Source organism: Cheilinus undulatus, linkage group 15 (genome assembly GCF_018320785.1).
Source record: "Cheilinus undulatus linkage group 15, ASM1832078v1, whole genome shotgun sequence".
NCBI lineage: Eukaryota > Metazoa > Chordata > Actinopteri > Labriformes > Labridae > Cheilinus > Cheilinus undulatus.
In genome coordinates this window covers 23619515-23643702 of record NC_054879.1, presented here as the reverse complement: position 1 = coordinate 23643702, position 24188 = coordinate 23619515, and the positions used below count along the sequence as shown (strand labels likewise).

At 39.9% G+C, this 24188-nt stretch overlaps 1 protein-coding gene across 2 annotated transcripts in view; it reads right to left on the bottom strand.

Annotated features, from left to right (window-relative positions):
- Positions 1 to 24188, bottom strand: part of satb2 (SATB homeobox 2) — a 92137-nt gene that overhangs the window by 28923 nt on the left and 39026 nt on the right. For both annotated transcript variants that reach the window (XM_041806433.1, XM_041806434.1), the window contains exons 4-10: positions 11119 to 11245; positions 9443 to 9566; positions 7293 to 7395; positions 5187 to 5237; positions 4491 to 5080; positions 3166 to 3378; positions 568 to 654 (exon numbers count right to left, since the gene is read on the bottom strand). In XM_041806433.1, the coding sequence (XP_041662367.1) occupies positions 568 to 654; positions 3166 to 3378; positions 4491 to 5080; positions 5187 to 5237; positions 7293 to 7395; positions 9443 to 9566; positions 11119 to 11245 (1295 nt within the window). The remainder of the gene's footprint in view (positions 1 to 567; positions 655 to 3165; positions 3379 to 4490; positions 5081 to 5186; positions 5238 to 7292; positions 7396 to 9442; positions 9567 to 11118; positions 11246 to 24188) is intronic.

Genomic DNA, 24188 nt, shown 5'->3' with positions numbered 1-24188 from the left:
CATCTCTGTGGTGTGTTTAAATGTGACCGTGGAGGTTATCAGCTGATGATCAGAGGGAGTCGTGCAGCGTTCACATCTGCAGTGCACGTCTCTGCAGGACTATTGTTTACAGATCGAAGTCATTAAGTCGTCCTCTTTTGTCTTTCTCTGTTGTTTCTGTTTGAGTGAACATGTATTGGCTCTCAGAGAGCTTGTATACACACTGTTTGAAGTCGTCCTTCAGACAAGTACAGACCAGCTAGCTTACATTCCCTCAGTGTAAACGATGCTGAGATAACTTTACATAGACATAATAAGAATAGCACACAGATTCTCCATGAATGGCCGTATGCCTTGACATCACAGAGAAATCCTTATCGCTCATGTGGCTAAATTATTCTCCGCAGATGGAAACAAATGCAGCATAATGTCCTTCATGTTTACAACATGCTTCCACGCTGGCTTTGAAGCTGTTTTCCATTATAAACTGAATTTGTTTGAGATAAAAAAAAAAAAATTTAAGACAGAAAACATGACGTGCTGCAGCGTAACTTTGTAAGGGCATGTCAGAGATCTAAGATAACTCACCGAGTTGGAGATCTTGGTCTTGTTCTTCCAGATGGAGGCCCAGGTATCAGGGGTTATCTGGTCATCCAAGCTCCTCTCCCACACTTTCTATGCACACAAACAACACACAGCATGTTATAATCAAAATATGCATCACAGGATTATCAGTGTTTTCTTCCTGCTGTGGCACTAATGCCTCTTTACAAGCATGCATTTTAGAAATATGCAATTTACTAAAGTTTGCTCTCACTGCACCTTGGTAGTGATTTTCTGTATTTATCCTATGTTAATTTCAAACATTTGGACCCAAGTAACTCAATTTCCCGCTTTCTTATTCTTGTTATCATTCTTTTACTTGTTCTTCTAGATTTAATATATGTTAGGAAGCTTTTTTTTTTTTTTTTTTTTTTTTTTTACTTTCTTGCCTCCCTGCACTTATTCTTGCATCAATTTCAGCCTAAAAGCATGGGGCAGTAACAAATGAAATTTGATTAGATTTTTGGGCTTATTAGGCTTGCAAAATGTTCAATACTTAGTCTGTATTTGAAACAATGTAATCACTATTATTTACAATCAATAGTAATGAAAAATACCAAAACTTTAGAAACATTACATGCATTTGAATAGACTTTGCAAAATAAAGGCATGGGTCTATTGGAAAATGCAGGGAAACTCTTGCACACTGTCTAAATTGCGTAATTCTTTATAACAGTATGGTTAAGTACCAACTGTTCTGCAATATTTTGTTAATTCAAACAATAACTTGTCTAACAGTGGCAGCATATGACTTTATTTTGTTGCTGTGGTACAAAAAATACATTGATACTGTGAGATTATAACTGAAAATTAAAATTCTGGTGTCATGACATTCCTAGCTTATTAAATCATGCATTTCACCCACAATGGCTGTCACACGTAGAAAACTAAATAAAAAATGTATTATTTTGAAACAGGTGAGAAAGGTAAACTTTGCAATGCTGAAGAGATGTCCTTATAACCTGTTCAAAATCAAGAGGAGGAACTTGTGGACAAATGAATTATACACTAGAGAAAAGTTCAGGCTCGTATGTTTCAGTGACTTATTTCTCAATCATTTAAAGCTTCTGCAGAACGATCTATTTTTAATACTGTTTATGCAGAGAAAAAAATGTCCTGCAAAGGAACATTTTACATAATAATAATTTTTGTTGTCACATTATGAAGACATTTCAGAGACTGTCCTTTAAACTTTTACTAATAAGTAAACTGGAACTAAAACCTTCTGGTATATGCCGCCAGAGGGGAACATGTTAGCAAATGTTGAACGTAATGGTGGGTGTCAAGAAGAATGGCTGTGGCCTATGGTAAAGATTGGCTGAAATTTTATGAGCAAGAGATGAACATGAGGCCTGATGACCTTGGATTTTGAAGACCCTCCCTCAGCTCATTCTGAAGACATCTTGTTCTCTGGCAAGGGGATGAAAATGAGCCCAAACAACCTTGGCCTCTATTCTGCAAAATCTAACCCCTTCATTCTTGAGTAAGACAGGTGCACAATTTGAAGAAAATCCCTCAAAGTGTAGTAAAGATACCACGTTCACAAGTAAGGAATAAACATGAGCCCCATGACCATAATCTTCGACCTGTTACCTCAATAATGTAGTCAGTTGTCCCTCAGTTGTAGTAAACATTTGTGGAAAGTTTGAAGAAAATCCTAAAGACCATCATAAAGAAACCTTGTTAAAAATATGGCCTGTAAAGCAATAGATGTACATGTGGCCATATGTCCTAGATTTTTGGCCTATAATCTTCAAAACCTAAACATTTTACTCTTGAAACTGGGCACACATGTGCAAGGTTTGAATAAAATCCCTCAAAGCATTGATGAGATACTACATTTACAAGCAAGACATGAACATGGGCCCCATGACCATGATCTTTGCCCTCAAAAATTGGATCAGGTTTTTTGTAGAGTCATGTGAACATGTGTGGAAAGTTTGAAGAAAATCACAATGACAATTGGAAAGCCGTTGTGTTCATAAGAGTAGCCTGAAAAGCAAAGATCAATATGATCCCCAGTGACCTTGACTTTTTACCCATGATCTATAAATCCTAATTATTTTACTTTTGATTCAGGGAAAACATTTGGGCAAAGTTTGAGGAAAATCCCTCAAAGCGTTCTTTAAATATCATTCCTATAAGAATGCCCAGGACAGAAAATTAAACCTCCAGCATCAGCTACACAGGAGATTTGCAAGGAACTTTTGGTTTGTGCCTATTTTAGCCACCCTTGTGTGTAAAGTGTAAACCTTATGTCTTTGCTGCTTTTGTACTGTCCATGTTTAAGTAAAATTAGTTTCTTATATGAAACATCTCTTCCTGCTTGCTGTTACTTGCTGCCAATCTTTGCTGAGGAAATTTGGAAAACAAAGGCTGTTTATCACTCAGTTTGTCCATCATCCATCTGATGATAGCGGTTACATGCATTAAAACTTACTATGATGACACAAGCTGTCATCTAGCTGGTAGATTAATAAAAGCAGCAGTGTCAATTTTAATTTGTGTCATCACCAGCTAAAAACACCTTGCATAAGCTTCACACCACTTCTGAAATCACTTAGTTTAAAAACACAGACTAACCTGTGAGAGGCGTGGTGTGCCAGGGTTGGACGAGTTTGATGCAGGAAGTCCAACAGACGGGTTCATGGTGCGCTCTCTCTCCTCTTGATAGATCCGGTCCCTCTCTCCCTCAGGAAGGTTCAGGAAGTTCTGCATCGCTTTCAGGTTGACCAGTAGAGACTGAGAGGCCGTGCGAGGGTCCTCCTCTTTACGTAAGATCTCTGACAGTAAACCCTGGATGATGGAGAGACATGTTAGCAGTCTGCAGCAAAAAACTGCTTCTGTAATCACAACTTCAAAACTCCTCTTCTGAGGGAAAAAGTAGTGAGCATGCAAGGTGAATTTCTCTTATTTTTTCTCCTAATGAGGAATGATTCATCTACAGTTATAATAAAAATATAAGTACAAACACTTTTTACAATTAATGTCTAACTTCAGTAGTATATTGTCTTAGTTCATCATATTTAGCTCTTAAAGTTCAGTTAATAGTTTGTTTTAAAGGAAATAAAGGTGGTAATAAAGGTACATTACAGTACAGCATACAGTATTAGACCATGTGTTTGAAGCTCCCACTAATGTAAACACTCACAGATGACTAAATCCCACCTGGCCTGTATACCAGTAGGTCTATGATCCACCTCCCATTACATCGGTCTAATGGGGCATGTGGTGACCAGTTTAGCACAGCCTGAATGCATCAGGTGTTTGTGCTGCTGTGAGGGCGGAGGAGACTCAATGACCCAGCAAGATACCTGCTACGCTTCTGCTAATTCTACTGAAGATACCCCGCAAGATTAGCCAAACCCTGTGTGAAAAATTACCGTCTATCAGTGACGTCAGATCCTATTTATTTCCATCAAATACAACAGCAATTATGTTACTGGGAACAAGAGCAATGGCAGCTTTGGTGGATTAACTTCATCTACATACATCTCCCTAACCCTAATCAGACTGCCTGATTAAGATGCAAAAGTTTGGCTCCTGTGACATCTACTCTTAGATATTAAAGCAGCCAAGGCATATTGAGGGGATGAAATGATCAGTTGTTGCCTCCATGCCAGTATCAGTGGTAGTAACAGAGAAGTTAAAGGGTTGAGATGGGATCGACAAAACCAGCAGAGGAGAGTAGCTCTGTGTATGTGTGCATGTCCTCCACTGTGCCGTACTTTCTCATTCTTCTCCAACGCCCTAACCTATGTGAATAAAAATGGGAGGACACCACCTTGAGCTCAAACTGGGCTGAAAACCTCCCGTCCAACCCTACCTGAGCCAGCCTAATCTGATCCATGAACAGCTCTGTCCTTCCCCTCTCCTCTCTATGACCACGCTCACTCCTGTTTTCTCACCTGTGTGCGGTTGAATGCCACCCTAGCAAACACGGCCTGGGACACGCTGGCTCTCTTCAGCTCGTCTCTAACCTGCTGGTAGATTTCAGATGAGACTTCAGCAGCTGATGGGTTGCTGGGATGGTCTCCTCCGCCTTTGGACGACCCTCGAGGGATGGGCGGGTGGTTGAGGAACTGCTGGTTTATAGCCTGTGGGTGCTGATGGGCCAGCAGGCGGCCAACAGCGAGCTGCTGGTTGATGAGGTGGGCCATGGCCAGCTGCTGGCGGACCATCTGAGGGGTTAGCTGGGGGGACAGGATCCCACCTGGACCCAGCAGGGGCTGCAGGGCGCCTGGCAGAGGCGGTGGAGGTGGGGGAGGCACCTGGCCCGTACGGAGAGGAGGGCTGTGGTGGAGGGGGCCGTGAGGTGAGGGCTGCTGCTGGGGAGGAGGGGGCTGCTGAGGAGGCTGGGACGGTGTCTGGGGGTCTCCTGATCCAGCCTTCAGGAGGGGACTACCGGCCCCCAGGTGACCAAGCTGAGCCAGGCCCGCCAGGTGAGGAGGGGGTCTCTGACCTAGGACGCAGAAGTCAGCCATGTTGTCTCTCTCTACTGTAAAAAGAGGCCAGACAAGTGAGTCAGAGGGGTCAAACAGAAAACTTTACATTGACAAAGGAGACAGATTCACTAATCACAGCTTTGTTGATCAGATTCTTACTTTTGATGTCAGAGGGTTCCCGTCCAGACCACATCTTCTCCAGGTAATCTACTGCTCAAAGACACAAACAGGGATGGTCAAAGGAGAGCAGCAATGAATCCTGGTTGCATTTAGCAATATTTTTTCTAAGATTAAAGAAATTAGCCACTTTTAACTGTTTTCCCTGCCAGTTTGATGCATCACTGCTTTATGACCCTCACTCAAATGACTCCTTATGTCACAAGTAATGGGTAACGGAAACGTCAGTTAATTGGCCAAAGAAAAAGTCCAAATGCCGAAGGTTCCTTTCTTTATAAGGATCCCCATCAGCATTAGAATAACAGATCAGCTATTCTTCCTGGGGTCCAACACCTACACATAAAAATTTTCCTAATCCATTTAACAGACCTTATACAAAAACATAATATCATAACCACATTTCTTCAAATTTGAGCATACCTGATTGCTTTCTAAGGATAGATCATATAATATACATGCACATGCATACATTCATTTTATTAAACTGAAATGTGTTTCCCTGCCACCACAGTGATGTAAAATAAGTCCACCACTACTCTTGACTGTCTCAATTCACTTAAAAATCTCACATACAGCATAGTGGACAAGTCAAATGTCATCTGAACCTTGTGTTGTCAAGTATTTACCTTTTACTGTTAATTTATTTCCCTTTACAATCCATAAGAAGTTCATTTTCTGTGATTAAGTTCATGTCATCATCTATGATCTACCTGAGATCCCTTATTTTCTTTGACAATAAAAGCACGTCTGTATTCAAACAGGAAGTCAGTAACCCTATTAGCAGTAGAAAAACAACAAAAGAGATGATTCTGAGTTAACTATAGAAACTATGAGATCAATCGTGATACAAAGGATCAAATGTTTGATAACTTAGATATTATACATTTGTTTTGCAAAGTATCAATTTTTGCAGAAATGCAACCACATGAGTCAGATGCAAGAGTAGGGTTTGCATTTAAAATGACATATCTCTGAGTTTGAAAGGATGTGTGCAAAAAAATTAAACAAATTAGGACTTAGATAAACTCTCTCAGCTGAAAACTATGCTGTCTCTTTTCATGATTCATTCATCTGATCAACTAGAACCAGAAACATTCATCTGTGTGGCCAGACACCAACAACTGCACTGCTGTGCAGCCCTTTTTGCATGGTATAATTTTAAGGCTGACCTTCACTTATTTCACATCATATTGAGTAAGAGCATTCTAAAAACACATAGCATTGAATCAGGGCTCAATGTCTTTGAAAAAAAAATCTAATTTTGACTGGTATTGCAAATGCAAATGAAACGATTCAGGGAAATGGGTGTTTTTTTAATGTCATTCTCATTTTTAGATAGAAAAACAGGCAGAATTTTTCACAAACTACTCTATGAAGATTATACTTGAATTTTTATCTTAAGTGTGGATCATTGTGTTTCTGCTGAAAAAAAAAAAAAATATTATATATATATATTATATATATATATATATATATATATATATATATATGTATGTATGTATGTATGTATGTATGTATTTTGAAACATATCAGATAAAATCTGGAAAATCGGAACATTGCAGAAGGTACAATATAGCAATTTAGTTCCAATTTCTATTAACTGTCCAGCTGTACTTTGAATCTATTATCACTGTTTTCAGATCTTATTTTTTACAGTCAAAGCATGCATGAAAATCCAAGCTATTTATGTCAAATCTTGTGTTCTTGAGAGCATTGATATCACAAAGTTTTACTTTATTGAAAGTGTTGGTTTGTCAGCTGTAAGTGGTTTATTAAAACTAATTTTCTCTTCTTTCATGGCTTTATTTTAATGTGTTTTAATTGTAAAAATGTTTAATAAAAGGTTAAAGCAATTATTGTTTTTAGTTAGTTTGCCAGTAATAAATTAAATACTGTAATTGTGGCAATTTGCAAATAGTTAAAGTCCAAAACTCTGTTTGTTTGTTTTTTTCTGTAGCGATATGCACGATGGCTGCCAGTGAAAAGCAAATACGATAGAAAGAATTGCTTTTTGCATTAGGTTTTTACCTTGTTAGTCATAATGTGAGCCTTTCAGAGAAGCTCAGCCATTGTTTACTCCAAGCTTACCTTTAATTTTCTTGTATTTTTTGTACCAGCGACCAAACTCCTGGCATTTGGCAGTGGAGACATTGGCGTAGTACGAACTATTCACTATGGAGGAAATCATACTCTAAGAGAGAGGGAGAGACACAGGGGAGAGATAATTAATAACCTACATGATATGAAATGCTTACACTCACGCAACAACCACATGGCATGCTCACGTAAACTCACTCCCTCACTCACAATAGGAACAGACAAACATTAATCATGATTGGAAGCCACCCATGGAAACTCGAGCCAGTGCAGCGCAGAGAGGGAATCTCCAGCCACACACACATATGCTTGCAATTGATGCTGCGATCAACACCCCCTCCAGAGCTCCATTTAAACACACGCACACGCACATAAATCTCATACAGCAGTTATTATGAGACGAGAGAGAGAGGGAAACATGCAGCTGGGGAGTTGAACATGATTGAGGAGACAGTGCTTAATTTTGTGGGGTGGAGTTTGATTAAAATGTTACAATAATCAATACAATGCATGTAGGATTAATCCTGAGTATCTTATTACCCAATGTGTCTCATAAGAGCATGATTATCCATAACATGTGACAGCCTGCTTAGTCACATAAGGATTTTAAATGGTATATATTAACTCCATAAGCAGCTCTCAGATGGGGACTGATTTGCTCTTACGGAGCCCCAGAAGGGACATGGGCAGAAAAAATCGAAGAATAAGTTTCAGGTGTTCATGGAAAACCATCTTGTGACTATAAGAAAGTTTCCGCATGCTCACAAGAAAATAGTTTCATACGATACCTAAAGTTTCTGTTGTTTGCTTTAATAGGACGAGCTTGCTTGATTTTGTGCCATCACTGTGCAAAGAGTATCGTGTACAACCAACACTTTGCCTTGTGCAAGCGAAACGCTTTAAGAATTTTCTCATGCAGTAGTTTCTTGTGCACCACAGAAACTTTTATACCTCTGAACCTGACACGTCACATCTCCATGGCATTCAGTATTTCACATCCATTGGGGCAACATCCCATAGATGGTGTTTGGGAAGGGCAGAACCTTCAGAATAAAATCGAGGTGTGATAGGACGGATGTTCTTTCTGTTATTTTCCTTACCCACCAATAAGAGCGACAAATCATGACATAGTAGGTGTGCAACACCCCAACGAACAAACTACAATGCTTAACAAATTTATTAGACCACCTGTCACATTTGTCTCAGAGACCATCCAGCATCATGAAGTGCTTTAATGCGGACTCTTTCATTTTCAGTGAGCTCTCCACGTTTTACCATTTTGAACAGGAATGAGGAATTTCAAACTGAATTTACCTTTTTATACCCAAGTTTGAGCTGGCTCACTGGGCTTCTCTGAGAAGTTAGTAGTTAATCAAGCATAACATTCCCAGCATCTATACCCTCAAGAGGGAACGTTAGTGTGTTTTTTTTTTTTTTTTAAAGATTTATTTTTGGCCTTTATTGGATAAGACCGTGGATAGAGTCGAAAAAAACAGGGAAGAGAGCGGGAAGAGACATGCAGGAAATGGTGCCACGGGTCGGATTCGAATCCGGGTTGCCTGCGTATATGGCATGCGCCTTAACCACTCGACTACCAGCACGCCAATGTTAGTGTGTTTTAAATGTTTTTATCCCTATGACTTAGGCTAGTCCTTTTTCATTTTTTATTCTTTTTGAGTGACTGGACCTGGATCATTGATGCCAGTGTTTTTAACCTCAAGTTTTCCGTCATTTTTTAAGACTTACAAGAGCCATAGTTAGTCACAAAAGAGCCACGTGTGGCCCGGGAGATACCATTTGAGTAAAACTAAAGTAAGGTGTCAGTTCTCATCAACATGCATTCATTGTTTGGATTCTGTCGAGTACCTAAAATATGGTTCACTGGTTAATTAGCCTTGTGTATAGTACAAAGCTCTCGGCTTCTTCCAAAACTTTCCCAGTTAATGTTATACCTTAAAGATAAACAAACTAAGACCTTTAGTCAATGTATTGACTATTTCTGGGAGCCTTGTATCTGCAAAACTGATGTAAGATGGGCCACACAGTTATTTTAAAGCTTCAGACCAAGCTGCCAAACTTGACGGGTGGACTAACTGAACAGTATGAGGAATTAATATCGTTTACCAGTAGCTAGTTTTTACCTGTGACAGAGGACACTCTTTCGCAAGAGTGCTTTGGTTCATTTCCTTCAGCAGCTCTTTGAGAGCGTTTCTGACCGTCGCATGGTTCCACTGCTCGCAGGGCAGATCCTCCAACTTTGAAAAACTGCAAGAAAAATATATGAACAAATCAGACAAAAAGAAGCCCGCATTTATAGTTTTATTGATATTTATGTATTTATTTATTTTTTAACACTGGTTTGATTTTTTCATTATTTTTAAATTTTAAATTATTTATTTACGGTTCAACTCAGTGAATGCATCACAATTGTGCTGTATTGTTGCATTTCACATCAGTATTTCAACATTATAGCTTTGTAATCCTCTAGTATCTGATATATTTATCCCAATGATAGTCAACACATTGTTAAGTTAGCTCCAAGACAAGATACAGAGGGGAATATTTCACTGTTTTTGTTAAAAAAGCAGAAACAGTGAACATATACCTTTAGCTTTCACACTGTAAATGTAATAGATAGAATTTATTTTAAGTATAGAGTTAAAATATTTGTGCAAGATTTTTGTTTTCAGTGGCGGCTGGTTTATTTTTCTTAAAGAAGGATTTAGTTTTACCTCCTTATCATCTTGAGGACTAGGACACACACCTTAGTCTGTTAGCTTGATGCTAACCTTTAATGTAAAAATGCCTTTAAAGGGCTAACACAATGCCACATTAACAAAAAAAAATCTATTTTTCTCGACAGTTTCATGTTAATTCAAATTGATTTTGATATGTTGAGCGATTTTTTTTTTTTATCTCTGACCAAGAAGACCCTTTACCTTCTGAAAATACATAACCTGATGTCTTTAAATTTAAAATGTCTTATTTAGGGTATCACTTTATGTAATAGCAGACACAGGCTACCTGTTAACAGTCTTTATGTTCATCTAAACTAGATTCTGCTGGCTGTGCCTTCATATTTTCTCCTACAGACATAAAGAATGTTGATAATCTTCTCATTTAGCTCCAGTTCCCTACATTGCCTCTGCTTACTTTTACCCTAAAATGACCCAAATAAGTCCATGCACTTTACAAACATCCTTAATTAATCTTTTCCTCAAACCACCACCTCTCTCTGTATCGACCATTCTTCCTGCTATCTTCTTGTTTTTATGTCTTTTAACCTCAAATAAATCACTTTAAATCCATACAAGCCAAAGCTCTTCCTTTCCATGGATACACACGCAAACATGTAAACAAACCTGTCTACTACGTGCCAAGACAATAACAATAATAACGTTCTCATCTGGAGTTTATCTGCTTTTATCCGTCCATCAGGATCCTGCTCCACTGATTCAGGGGAACTAGGAGTTCCTGGCAGATGGAGGCTCCCTGACGGAGACAGATAATAGATAAATCCCCACCGGGCTGCTTAACTAAAGCTTTATCATTTCAATATTCCTGTTTTTTTATATTTGATAGATATGGTGAATTCTTGGAGTGTAATTATCTGCAGTGACATCAGCTACCCTGTGGACCGAACGTCTGACTCAGTTCAACCGCAGAAAGTCATAAAATACGGACACGCTGCCTTTCTAATGATGTTTGTCAGATTTAAGGGAGGAGTATTGATGAGTAAACACTTCTACTTTCTCACTCTGACATGCAACATGTCATCTATGTTTTTTGTAAAGGAGCTGTGAGTGGTGAATCTGACCTTTGTAGCTGAATACGTAGCGTGACCATGTGGTAGACCTCCATCAGCATGTCAGCGACCGTCGCTTCAGGTGCGTCAGTCAGGAAGTGGATGGGCAGAGGGTTCCACCTCCCAACCTTGATGATTCCTAGAAATACATTATAACTTTCTTTAAGTGTTTGCCATTATAAGAAAACAGTGAAAGTGATTAAGGACCAAAAGAAAACCTTTAAAAAGAAAAAAAGTTGGAAAACAAAGACACGCTACTAGAAGAGGCAAGAAAAATAGATACGATATTACAGTTTCATTTGTTAGCTATGGTACCCTATGCTCTGAGCTTTGGACACAACTTCCTTGAAAGGAAATCATATTACCAAAAGTAGAATTTTCTCAAATAAAAAAAGGGAGTTTGCAAGTCTTTCTTGGCGATAAGATGACTAAAATCAGCACCAGAATCACTAGTTAGATTTACTAATTATTGGGACATCAACAGCCTACAGGGGTTAGGTCACCCACCATACACAGAGGCTCAACTTGTGGCTCCTTTCCTGCATGTCATTTCCATCTTGCTCCTCAATTCTCTCCATCTACTGTCCTATCAAATAAAGACTAGATAGCTCCAAAACAAAACTTAGAAAAATTACAATCATTATTTAATTCTATCAATTCTTGCCCACAGCCCTGGTCAGACAGTTTACACTGTCACCTAGCCACCTGCTGCTTTGGCTTCCATTAATAGCTACTGACATGCGGTCGCACTGATTTAGTACCATGAAGTAAACAAGGATAATGAATGGATAGCGTTGGTAAGAGTCAGAAACAGGGATGAGAGACTGGGGAATGACACGCTGGAAAGGAGCCATAGACCTGACCCAAACTCTGGCCGTCTGCTTACAGGGGGGACAACCGAACTACACAGCCATCTACGCCCTAGTTTAGTATTTGCATCCAGAAAATGGAAAATAATTATAACCTAGGGCTGTTCCAGGTTATGCTTGCTTTAAGTTAGTCAAACAAAGCAATGAGTTATAGCTCAGCAGTATGGATGTTGCCTTTCAATAAGGACTGAAGACAAGCAATGCTAACACTGCTAACACTAACCACTCATAGCAAACCAATGTTCACATTATTTTCTGCTTAAGGCTGGTTTCATGCTCTAAACATGCATGACAATTAGGGGCTGCATAGACTAGTTGACCAGTCAACTTTACTGCTGTGTGATGACTCTTTTTGCTTAAAGTCGACTAGTCACTCATCACAAGATTAGGCAATTGCAAAGCCAAACGTGTATCCCTTTTAATTGATCACATTGGCATGTCATACCAAGCAGCCTCATGGTTTGCCAACTGTTTGATTGGCAATGTGTTCAGATGGCTGGATCCACCTCTTCTTTTCTGGAGGTCCTTAAGGCTTGCCTCAAGATTCAGTGTTAGGACCTATTTTATTCTGGTATGTTATATACCATATTAACCTTTTGTTGTTCGCATTTGTACCAAAAGTGTTTGTAAGCTGCCTGTTCTTAGGAGAATATGGATTATGATGTTCAAAATATATAAATTGCTGGTTATTTTAAACTACACCCCTCTCCTAGAATCATTCATGATTTCATCAATGACAAGTTGGAGTCGTGTCGACTTTTATCACATGAAAGTCGACTTTAAACATTCTCAAGCCGTGCAACCCCTAATGACAATAGATCTGTGTGTTTTGAACTTAAGATGAGCTGACAACATCTTTTATATGTATTTCCTCAGAAAACTTGATGATGTTCTCTTAAATGTGTCTTCTTTGTTGTGTTTAGGTTGAACTGTTGGCCGCATTGCTCAACACTGCCCCACAATTGGTGGTGGGATTGCAACTTTTGATCCGTTTACATAAGCTTCAAGAGAACGGACAAAAAACTGATGAAATGAACGCAGAGTATGGAAAGAAAGGTCTGCCTGTATCCATATAGGGTTCAAATGTAGAGCATAAAGATTCTGCATTGAAAATATGTGCTCAATTTTGACTGTCTAGTAAGGGTTTTCTTACCTTGAAACTAGTTGATTAAACAGTTTAAATTTGCATTGAACCGGACATTCTTGTTCACTAAAATGATCCTGTCTACCTTGAACCTGCTGCAGCAAACCAGAACAATTTTACAAAACACGTTATCCTGACTAATGCACATTTGCACATTTATCATCCTTACATATTGTTCTGCTGCTGTCTTTTGCTCATCCATTACATTTAAGGTGTCACAGATCTGCTTGTTATTCTGCTGTCATATGCTTTTTTGCACATCTTAACTCAGGGGGTGTCACTGTAATTATTTTGAATTGTTGTATTACACTTCCCCTTGTACCTCACATGAATTTAATTTTTGCATCTTCTTTCAAACTTTCATTTGAGACCACATTCTGCCATTCTGCCTCTACCTGATCTCACTATCTTATCCTTTTTATTTAGAATTCAGTGTTTTCTATATTCTATTTAGAATATTTGTAAATTTCTATGTAAAACACAGCTGCAGAGACACAAGGATGAATAATCTTCCTTGGCTTTGCTCTCAAGCACAAATGTTTCTGGTTAACCTTTGTTTCGTCTTGATTTCCGTCCTTGATTTTTAAAAAATTGAATTTATGAAAAAAATGTTAGAAATGTTGGAATAAAAGTAATTTTACTAAACCAGTCAGAAAGGTTCCTCAAAGTAGAAAATGCAGGACTTTGGCAGAGACTGCGGCTCACACCCTCACTGTAGTCTGTTTTTTTTTTTTTTTTACAAAATAACTGAGATTAAGAAAATAGAAAATCAGAGTTTTGGTCAAATGTTTACAAAGTAGGGATGTCCTTCATGGAGACTGAAAAGCATCAAGTTTCAGATTATTACAAATAAAGGTTTCAAAGAAAATTCACTTCCTGTTTTAATGTACAAGGATGAGTCTGTACATGTGAATATCCTACGTTTGGCATACATACTCATAAGAATTCTTTGAGTATAAATTAAAGTCTTCAAGCACAATGTACTCAAACACTGGTATGTACTTCACCTACTGGTTCACCTTCACCCTCACAGACTCAGAGAGGTTTTTCATGGGGACTGGCTGGAGCTGTGAAAACTAAACAAAGCTAATCGCATTACTATCCTCCAAATGAGATCCAGACGGGTCCTGAGAAGTCTCCCTCTCTTTCTCCCTGTCCCCTTCTTCCCCCCTCCCTCTTTCCTATCGTTCTGCCTCCTGTTCTTCATATTTCTCTCCTCTTCTTTCTTCTTCTCTTTGTTTATATCGAAGTTAGATCTTTGATTCCCGTCAGACCTGAGAAATGTTTTTTATTATCTGGTTATCTGCTCATCTGTGGGGAATGGGAGGCATATTTAGGATGCTATGAACAGAATTCAGCCCCCACTGCGGGCATGACGACCCCAAGAGGAACCATAGACCACCGTGACACCATTAAAGATCCCAGACTGAACCGGATAGTTTTAATATCACAGCAGCAGCAGTCAAATACAGTTCTTAAAAGCCATATAAAAGTATATAAAGTTGAACTAAAATCCCCATTTTTCATCAGATTAAAGTACGGGGTATAAAAACAACGAGCTTTATAATTTTGTTTTCTTATCTAGGGCACCATTAGATGTGTGGAATGTGATGTTACATGTTACAGGATAATGTATTATTAAGGTATTTAGCATGAATAATTTTAACAACTTACATGAAAATATACAATTTACTGTAAATGCAGTACCCTACAGTTGCAATGGTTGTTCAGTTAATGATCAGATATGTGATATTAACACTGATTTGAATCACTTTTTATTCCAAAATATCTACATAAGCACTTGGAGCCTGGTGTCAGTTATTGGTCCAATCTAGATTAAAATAGCTTGATCAGGTATCAGGGACTATCAGCAGACTCATGGGGTCAATCTCTGCAGCTCACTTTAAGCTTTTCTGCGATTATGACAGGTGTGGGTTAAATTGTGAGTTTCAACAAATGAAGAATGCAGATAAAACAACTAAATTAAAACTGTTCGCTGCATTGCAAAAACACAAGCAGCGTATGAAAGGGACAAAACACTTGGAACCACAGAACAGTTTGTCATCACGCAAATGCTTTCTAAAGGTGCGTTGTCTTAACTCTGTCATCAGACAGATCCATCTTGTAAAACCTTATGCTAATATGCTTAAGAGGTGGTAGCTGAAGGTGGTTTACTGGAAGCAACTGCAAGACTGTTAACAATGGTGGCCAGTGAAGAAATTAATGTGGATTCAGCTATAGCAGCAGGCCTGGATAACATTAATTTATTAAAAGAGCTAAAGACCACACTGAAAGCTCTTCTTGGTGGAAAAGATTTTCAGCAAAAGTTTATTTTACCAACTAGCTCCACTGATAGTGAACAGTCGTGTTATGCATGATATGGTGGTGCACGCCTATTATGTCATATGACTTATTGCTCTAAATTTCCCATAATAAATTTAGAAGCAAAGGACATTTGTCCAGCCACGTTTTGAATTTTGTTGAAAGGTTCTGACCGTGCTGTGGATTTGTGCAACAGTCCATGTGGTGTGTCAGGTTAGCCATACCTGGCCTCCACTAGAATGCATGACAATTTTTATCATCAGAGATGCTGGAGCCATGAGCTTTACTGCGAACACCTGGAGGTCTAAAAACCTCCACAGAATATACATCAGAATACTGATTTCAACTACCATCAAGGACAAGCTTTATCTGCAAAAGTGCATACAATTTTGGAAACAATGCTAGCAACATGGTAAAGCCATGGATAACAAAGGAGTCACAGCTTTGGCGGCCTTGCACATACGCTAAGGCTAAGCCAGGGTTCAGTGTGACAGCAAAGGGCAAGTGATGATGTTAAAGTGTGTAAGGCTGTAGTCAACCAAAGAAAAACTTGGTCGACCAAAATCACAACCAGGCACCAATTATTAAAAAAAAACACAGAAAAACATCACCTAGTTGGGGACCAGTTTAATCCATACAAGATTCACCGACTTGCCGACCAGGGTGATCTTGGTCGGACAAAATCTTTTCGACCAAACACTCGACCAATCGAATGGAAGCTGTCAGCCCTAAAAGTGTGGCAGATTAATGATCCCAGATCATAGTGATGTAAAAACCTTTAACAGAGATGAGAAAGCCCGATGCTGCCTTTATATTTCCCAGTCTCATCATCACATTAGAAATAAAGCTGGTATTTAATTCTCTTCAGAAGATACCCAAAGCCCTGGTATCAGATCAGCATTAGAGCCTTTAAAGTTGGAGCAGCACATCACTAATTTAAACTCTATTTTTGCATGTGCCTGTGTGTTTTTAACAGATGGTTGTAAGATCTATAGTGTTAAAAAGAAAGAAAAAATGTAACATTTGAGTATTTTGAAGCTCTGATGGATATTTTTAGTCCAAACCTCTAACTGACAAAGGCTGGAGTATCCCATATGAAATTGTTATTAGTGTGTTTTTTACCCAAAATATTTTTCATAAGTAATTTAGAAAATCACATGCAGTGTTTTTCATGGGAAAAGTTATTAAGTGCATTTAACAAAGATGGAAAAATCCTAAACTTAGAGGAAAACAGTTGAGCCAAAAACCCCTCTCTCTCCTCTATTTCTTTATTTTTTTTCTGTAGAATATCTCCAGCATGCAGCATCTGAGAAAATAAGCCATAACAATCTGACTAATGCCAAGCTGGGTGGAAGCAAACGCGTGGATAAGCAGACAAACACAAACTCACAGAGGACACATGACAGCACACAGAGAGGCCGACATGTACCGGCTCGCATGCAAGCACACAGCCACAGTGACACCGTCACACGCTCACAGTGTGATGGTGAATGCATTAATAATTGATTCATCATTTTTTGGTGTGCTGTTGGATGCTCTGCTTCTTGTCCACATTTAAAAGTAGAAATCATTGTTCCCATTTCCACATTAAAATTCCACCTCCCACAGACGTGCCTTCATGTGGCCGGCTGGTGGCTTGGCTCATGTCTGAGTGTGCTCATCCGCTCAAAAACACAAACACGCTCACACTGAAGTCTCAGCTCATCAACGCTCACACAGGCCGCCACGCATGGATGGCTACACACACCACACGCTCGCTCACACGTACACACAGTCAGCCCATTGTCCCGGGGTTAGAATACATCCTAATAGTCGCTGCAGCCTGCGCACACACGCAGGCCTGCTTCCAAACTGGCTCCAGGTTCCACCCCTGGAACACATTGAGGGAAACCCCATACGTCTGACTCACCAGCGTCACCCATCGCTGCACCCCCGAGGAGCTCCCGTCATGCTGTCATTTCAGGGAGGGTTTTCCTGTGCTCAGACACTTCAAACCGTGAGAAAAAGTTTCCTGAGGCTGACTTGAGGGAGGTGAGGGCTCAAAATCGAAGCAAAGAGGATTTTGACTTAAAAACTCTATTTCTCAAAGTCCAGGAAAGAAGTTTTAAAGGTTTGATTTTCAAGATTTAAGGATGGTGGAAAAGTACTGGAGAATATTTTATCAAATACTTTCCTGAAGCAGAGTAGTAAGACTTTGCACTTTATTTTTTCTGCTTCTGTTTTCCAATTTTGTCCCTAGTTATACAAAACTCATCTCTTTAAAACCAAAACAGACAGGTCGTAAACTTTTTCTTTAAATAAGGATACAAGGTCTGGAGCTCAGGAAGCTGAACACCTGCCTGAGCTCTGCCTCTTTGTTTGTGTCTAAGTCAATCTAAAATTACTTTAACAGCATTTTCAATATGGCAGCACAGCACTCAAAATCCCTACCAGGCTGGGAGTTGCTAATCTGGAGAACCGGGAGAATTCCCAGAGGGTCAGACTGGGTTTTTGACCACGAGGGCCGATGCACAGTAACTGTAAATCAGGGTTGTCGTGATTAGGAGACATAAAACAAAGGAGAGGTGGTGCTGAAAAGCTTGATTAACAAACTGAAAACTTTTTAAGTTGACACGGCCAAACGCAGCAAACTTAACGCTTTCTTTTAAAGCTTGCAGCTCAACGTTAATGCACCAGGTGAAGATGGGTAAGCTAGATTACCTTTAAGGACTGAAGTTTTAGGTCTGAACTACATTTGAATTTCTGTATCAGTATTGGCTAAAATCAATTTGTAACTATTGGCATATTGGATACTGGCAAAATCAAATATTATGCATCCATAAACTAAATTGCATGTATTTGAAATGCATTGTCAAAAGCATTTACTTTTGAAGGGGTTTCTATCAGTGCCTTCCCTGGACAGTCAAAGTATGCTGCTTGACTAGGTAGCATCTTTTAAGCAGAGCCTTCTCCACCAAATTAAACATTTTTATACATTTATGGATCTGACACTGAGCCTCAGTTAAAGGCTGCTGCCTTCCTGTCTGAGCTTTCCCTTAGCACTTCAGCGGATGTAAATATGAGAAGCTTAGCAGCTAGCATGTAGAAGGAACAGTGCGGTAATGACAACTTTTTTGAAGTGGAGAATGGAAATAAAGTGGAATGTAGGCTGTCGAGGGTTATACTCATGTATAACTACTCAACCAAAGTAAAAAGAGGCCTCATATTAGAGCGTGATATTAATCTGCAAAGAGTTACAAAGGCTGGCAGAGCTAGCTGCTAATGTTAGCCATGCTGTACAGAGTCTATCAGGCTCACATCATACCTGCTGATTAGCCAAATGGGGAAATAAAAACCTGGCAGTGCATGCTACTTCCACAATTGGAGTTTTTGTTTCCGGTGCCAACAGTCAAATAGGGGCTACATGCTGTGGTGCAGACAGGAAAGCAGATGCGAGTGTCTCTTGCCAGTAAAGGATTTTCTTCAAGTTTCCAGCCAATGTGCGTGCTTATTTCCCATCCACCTCAGTACACAAGCCCACATAGCATGCTGTCTGGTCATTATCACTGTGATTTTAAAGTGTGGTTATCAGTTATAGTTTTAGTGATAATCAAAAAAATGTATCCCAGTTATCATTAAAACCAGTGCCATGCCATTCCTGGTTTATTCTGATGAATAAATTGGCATAATTTTAGCACTGATCAGAGCTGGTCACAGTGGATTTCTCCTTAATTATGCTCTGTTTTTCTACAAACAGTAACCAAAACACTTCCCAACCTTAAATCCATATAATCCATATATAAGCAGTGCCTTAAATGTGACAACACCCTTCTGGAATCACAAGCATGATCTGCCGAGACGTCCAGTAAATAGCAGTGACCCTCTGTGGCCTGTTAGACGTGGCACTGCAACAATACAACATCTCTCTCTCTCTCTCCCTATCCCTCTCTCTCACTGACCACTGTTAACCGTTCACCGAGTAAAGCCGTAAAGTACAGGTCTGCTCCCATCCATTCTATAAAAGCCTTCAGACCCTTATAATTGAAATAAACAATATCTTCCAGTTAATTACTGGGCTGAGCTAATTAAAGAAAGGCCGTGGTCCTCAGCGGGGACTTTAAATACACCGCTGGGACACAAGAATGCAGGACACAATTCAAACAGGGAGAAAATAGCCGGGACTCTGTGTAATTTTGGTCATGGACCGCAGGGGAAAAAATGTATAATTTAAGCCAGAAATTATTCATTTAACATAAACGCTTGTTTTAAAAAACAAAAAGTATTCATTTGAGAGGAGCTGGGGGAAGGGTGTGTGTTTTGTCTGTGATACTGCACGACTACTCAGGATCCTACGCCCAGTGTATGTGAACTTTAGCATGTGTAGATGCATCCTAGCAGGGGTTAAATAGAGTTTATGAGCTCTCCTCATTCCTGGGACGTTTTGTTTGTGTGATGTCCCGTTTGGTCTCGCCTTTGAAGCCCCTGCTGTGGCGTGTTTTTTAGAGGGGAGAGCATTGATGTGGACGGGGACCAATGTGGCTCGCTGTTTTCCACTCAAACACTGATGAGACGGACAGAGAGAGCGAGAGAGAGAGGGACCTCCCCTGATGTTTGGCAAAAACACAGAGGCTAAAAGTGCTACTAATGGCATTCATGTGCAAACCGTAACAAACACTCCCCGATCTATTTTAGTGTTTTATTTAAGGCCGTCACTGTGGAGTTCTGTGCATCTGTGTGCTGTTTATTACTCTGACGGGCCGTTTATGGCAGAGGAAGATGCAGAAGATTTGCAACTATGGTATATAAAAAAATTGAAATAACACAAGATATTTTCAATAAAACTCTCCCTAAAGCAAGAACTTTCAACTGTTGGCTAGTGGCCACCTCAATGACTGGAAAGAAGCAAATGTTGAGAGTGATTTTAGTTGGAATAGTTTACGTCTTTATGGGCAAACACAGTATGGAGTGGGTGTTTTTTTTTTTTTTTTTTTTTTAATTTTGGTTTAAATAATGATATCGATTTGTGCACTATCAGGTGTATCTTGTGCCTGCTCGCTGCATGGAAGCCAGGAGCTATTGCCACTTTTATAAAGGCTTTGAAATGACAAATTTCAGTGCAGTTTCTATTGAAAAGACTCTTTGATTACAAAAAGCAGTAAGTAATGGAGGTGGGCAGAGCATGACGCCCCATTGCTGCACATTGTGAACGACTTCAGTGGAGCTTTACCTAAAGACTCCACTTAGCTCTGCCTCTTTGTCTTTTTATGTGAATGATCTGGAGCAGTGGTTTCTAATTGGTGGGCCAAGGTAAAAACTGAAACTTTATCGTGGTAGAAAAGATGATTGAAGGAATGCTCATTTCCTGACGTAAGTTTGATACACAAACAGGCTCCATTCATAGTGAACATAGTAACAGCCACTGGTTTACTCCCTGGAGCTGTGCATGCCTAGTAGGTCATATGTTTGGTTGCTATGATTAGCCCATGATGAATGGGACAGTCAGAATTCATGTCTAGAGCAATTTCTAAGGCAGTGGTAATCAACTGGAGGCCTGGGGGCCACATCAGCCCCCCCACAACCTCCCATCTGGCCCCAGAGGATTATTGAATTCAGAAAATTTGAGAGGGCAAAAATATGGCATGCTATTGTTTACCTTTTTTTTCTTGAAGTCTAAAAAAAACCCTTCAACCTGCATGTAGGCTTATCAGACAACATGCAAACTAGTATGTAATTTGGCATAGTAAACAAATACTTATTATTGTTATCTTGATTAAAGTTGCTTCTTTTGTTTGCAATAATTTTTCACATCAGCCTCTTTGAGAGTGCAATTCTCCACTGAGAATCTTCACAGATCTGTTTCGTTTGTGTGTTTTTGGCCAACAACGACACAGCATATTAGCATCAAACTCAGTGATAGATCAAGAGGGCAGAAATATGGAGCTAAAATATCTCAATCGCCCCCTTGTGGCTGGCTGAAGTACAGGTGATAGGGATTGATCTCATTGTTAAAGGCTTAAAGTTCCATTAATTTTGGAAGGAAATAATATTTTTACAAAAATGTTTTACTTAGACGAAAACATAGACTTTATTTCAGTTTATTTCAATGTCTGGCCCCCACGGCATCAGTCAAGAAAAAGCTTGTAAAAATAGAATTGATGACCCCTGGTCAAAGGGCTGTTTCTCAGATGAATGGAATGTAATGGATATAGAAACAGTCTATCTGTCTATCTGGTTAGTTAAAGAGGCAGTTTTACATGGAAATTAGTAAGCCATGTCAGGTCATAAATTTTGACCTGATCTTGGGCTTATAGTTTGTAAAAAACACTGTCTTAAACGTGAAAGATCTCTTCTCCATGCCAACTTGCTCATTGCGAATGCTCCAGATCATAACCTGCTGCATTCGCTCTTCGACTCACTCCTACTTCACACTGACTTTTAACTAAAGGCTGGCAGAAAAACATCTATTAGAGGGCGTTGGTACCCTACTGGTTAAACCTGTATGTCCCATGTACAGAGGCTTTTATCCTCCAGGCAGCAGCCTGGGTTCAAGTCCAGCCTGTGGCTCCTTTCCTGCATGCCATTCCCCACCTTCTCTCTCCCTGGTTTCTGATAATCCACTGTTCTACTTCTCAGATAAAGGTATAGTTCACAGTTTTTATAGTTCATCACCCACCCACACAAATGCTAATGAGTCAGCCATTTTTTATTATAAAGTACACTACCAACTACTGACCTGGCATGTTTACTACAGTGTTTTAGTAATTTTTTGGGTCTATGTGCATGACAGTAGTTATCAAAATGTTGTCTGAATATTGAACGTTAACATGAATAAAAACAGTTCTGTTTTCAGTTTTTGTGTAAATGTGACCTGGAGCTCCTGCAGAAGCTCATTTAGTCAGTGTTAACTGGCAGAAACTTTTTTCTTGATGCACTTGACTTTAAATTGTGGTTGAAAGCTCTACAAGCGCTAACGGAAACATAGGAGGGTTTGAGAGGAGAGAGAAAGCAGAGAGGTGCAGGTCAAGAGTACACGCTGCGTTTCAGGTGGGCTGGAGGTCTGATAAGAGCTGCTGGCCTTGAGGCTATAAAGGGATTACCTGGGACTGTTTATGGTACGAGAGAACACACGCTCTCTCACACAGGCTCACCCTCGGTTCTGCAGCGGTAATTCAAAATAGACCTGCTGGATCTCACACACACACTCACACATAGACACACCAACAGAGCAGGCAGATCTCTAACAGATGGGGATCTCCCACCGTCTTCGCTCGGTTGCGATACTCGTGTTGCTTACTGTTGTTTCCATTTAACATCGATGTGAGGCAACTTCCCCAGATGGCATTTTCTGCATAGCTGAGAAAAGACAGCCGTAAACGACACTGTCCTGCTGCAGATCACTACCATGTGTGTGACAATAAATTACAGAGTTTTTCTTTTCCTCTGCTTCATAAACATTCTCACACATACTGTACACACTAACACACAACACAGAGAGTATTTTGGTCCAGTGGAGACATTCCTGTCCGGCTCTTTGTTGTTGTCTCTTTAATGACTTTTACAGGCTCTGTCTGTGTCTTAGTTGTGTTTTTCAAACATTCTTGTCCTTATTGCCGCTGTGACAGTTTGGTGTTGGCTCTAAATAGTCGACCTCACAGTCAGATTTCTTCATAGGATGTCAATCAGACTTAAGTTTGATTTATACTTCTGCACTGAGACTTAACATACAGTAAAGGTCTGTAAAACCCTGAATCCTCTGCAGAGGCCTGCCCATATAGCTGCCATGCATCTCCTAAAAAATGTAACTGAGCACTAAATCAACACAGACTATGAGCCCTGTGATTGGTCCACTGGGTAGTACTGGTGACTGCCAGTCTGAGTAATGTCAGGTCAGGTGTGCAAGCATATACCAGCCTGACACTTTGCCATTTTAACCCTGGCCCTGTACTGCTCTGGCTTTCTGATGGCCATAACCCAGGCCAGTGTCAGGCCCCTGACCCACCTCTGCAGGTATCCTCCAGGCTGACCACTCCATGACGCAAGTGGCTGCCCCAGTGCCCACATAGGCTGCTGCCAATCCCATGTAAAGCTCACTTTACCGAGTAAATTAGCATTAGAAACACGGCTTTGCCAATGATATTCAAAATGCACCAAGAAGAAGTTGTCACAAATGAGACCAATCAGCTTCTCGGGTCATCAGTCAGCGTTCAGGCCTCACAAGAGCATAGTAAGACCAGGAGGACCAAACACTGAAAGACTCTGACTTTTGTCCACATGCTCAGATGTCATGGGTGCCACACCGTCTTGCCCAGTGAACCCATCACCCCATCCACGAAGCCAAGTCTAGGGTTGATCTCAGCTTTGCAGTTAGCAGATCGATGGATTGCCCTGCAAAGGCAACTGCTCCAAAACTTCTTCCTCTCATAATACAAAGACACAGATTCGATGGCAGCGGCCAAGGCGTTCCTGAATGCTTGGATCTTAATTTTAGCCCAGGAAATGTGCATTCACAATGTTTCAGTCTCCTCACTCAGAAAGTTAAGAGCCCCACAAGGACATCTAAGGTCTCTGAAAGGACAACAGCATCATCAGCAAAGTCATGATTGGTAATCTGGGCATTAATTATTTGTCCAATTAATCCTCAAGTGTTTGGTGTCAGTATGATTATTGTCCTGCTCCTGATCAAGTCAGAGCCTTGACAAAACTTTTAAACATGTTTGATATTCCAGATCAGACTGTGTCTGATTGAATATCCATTACTATACTACTAT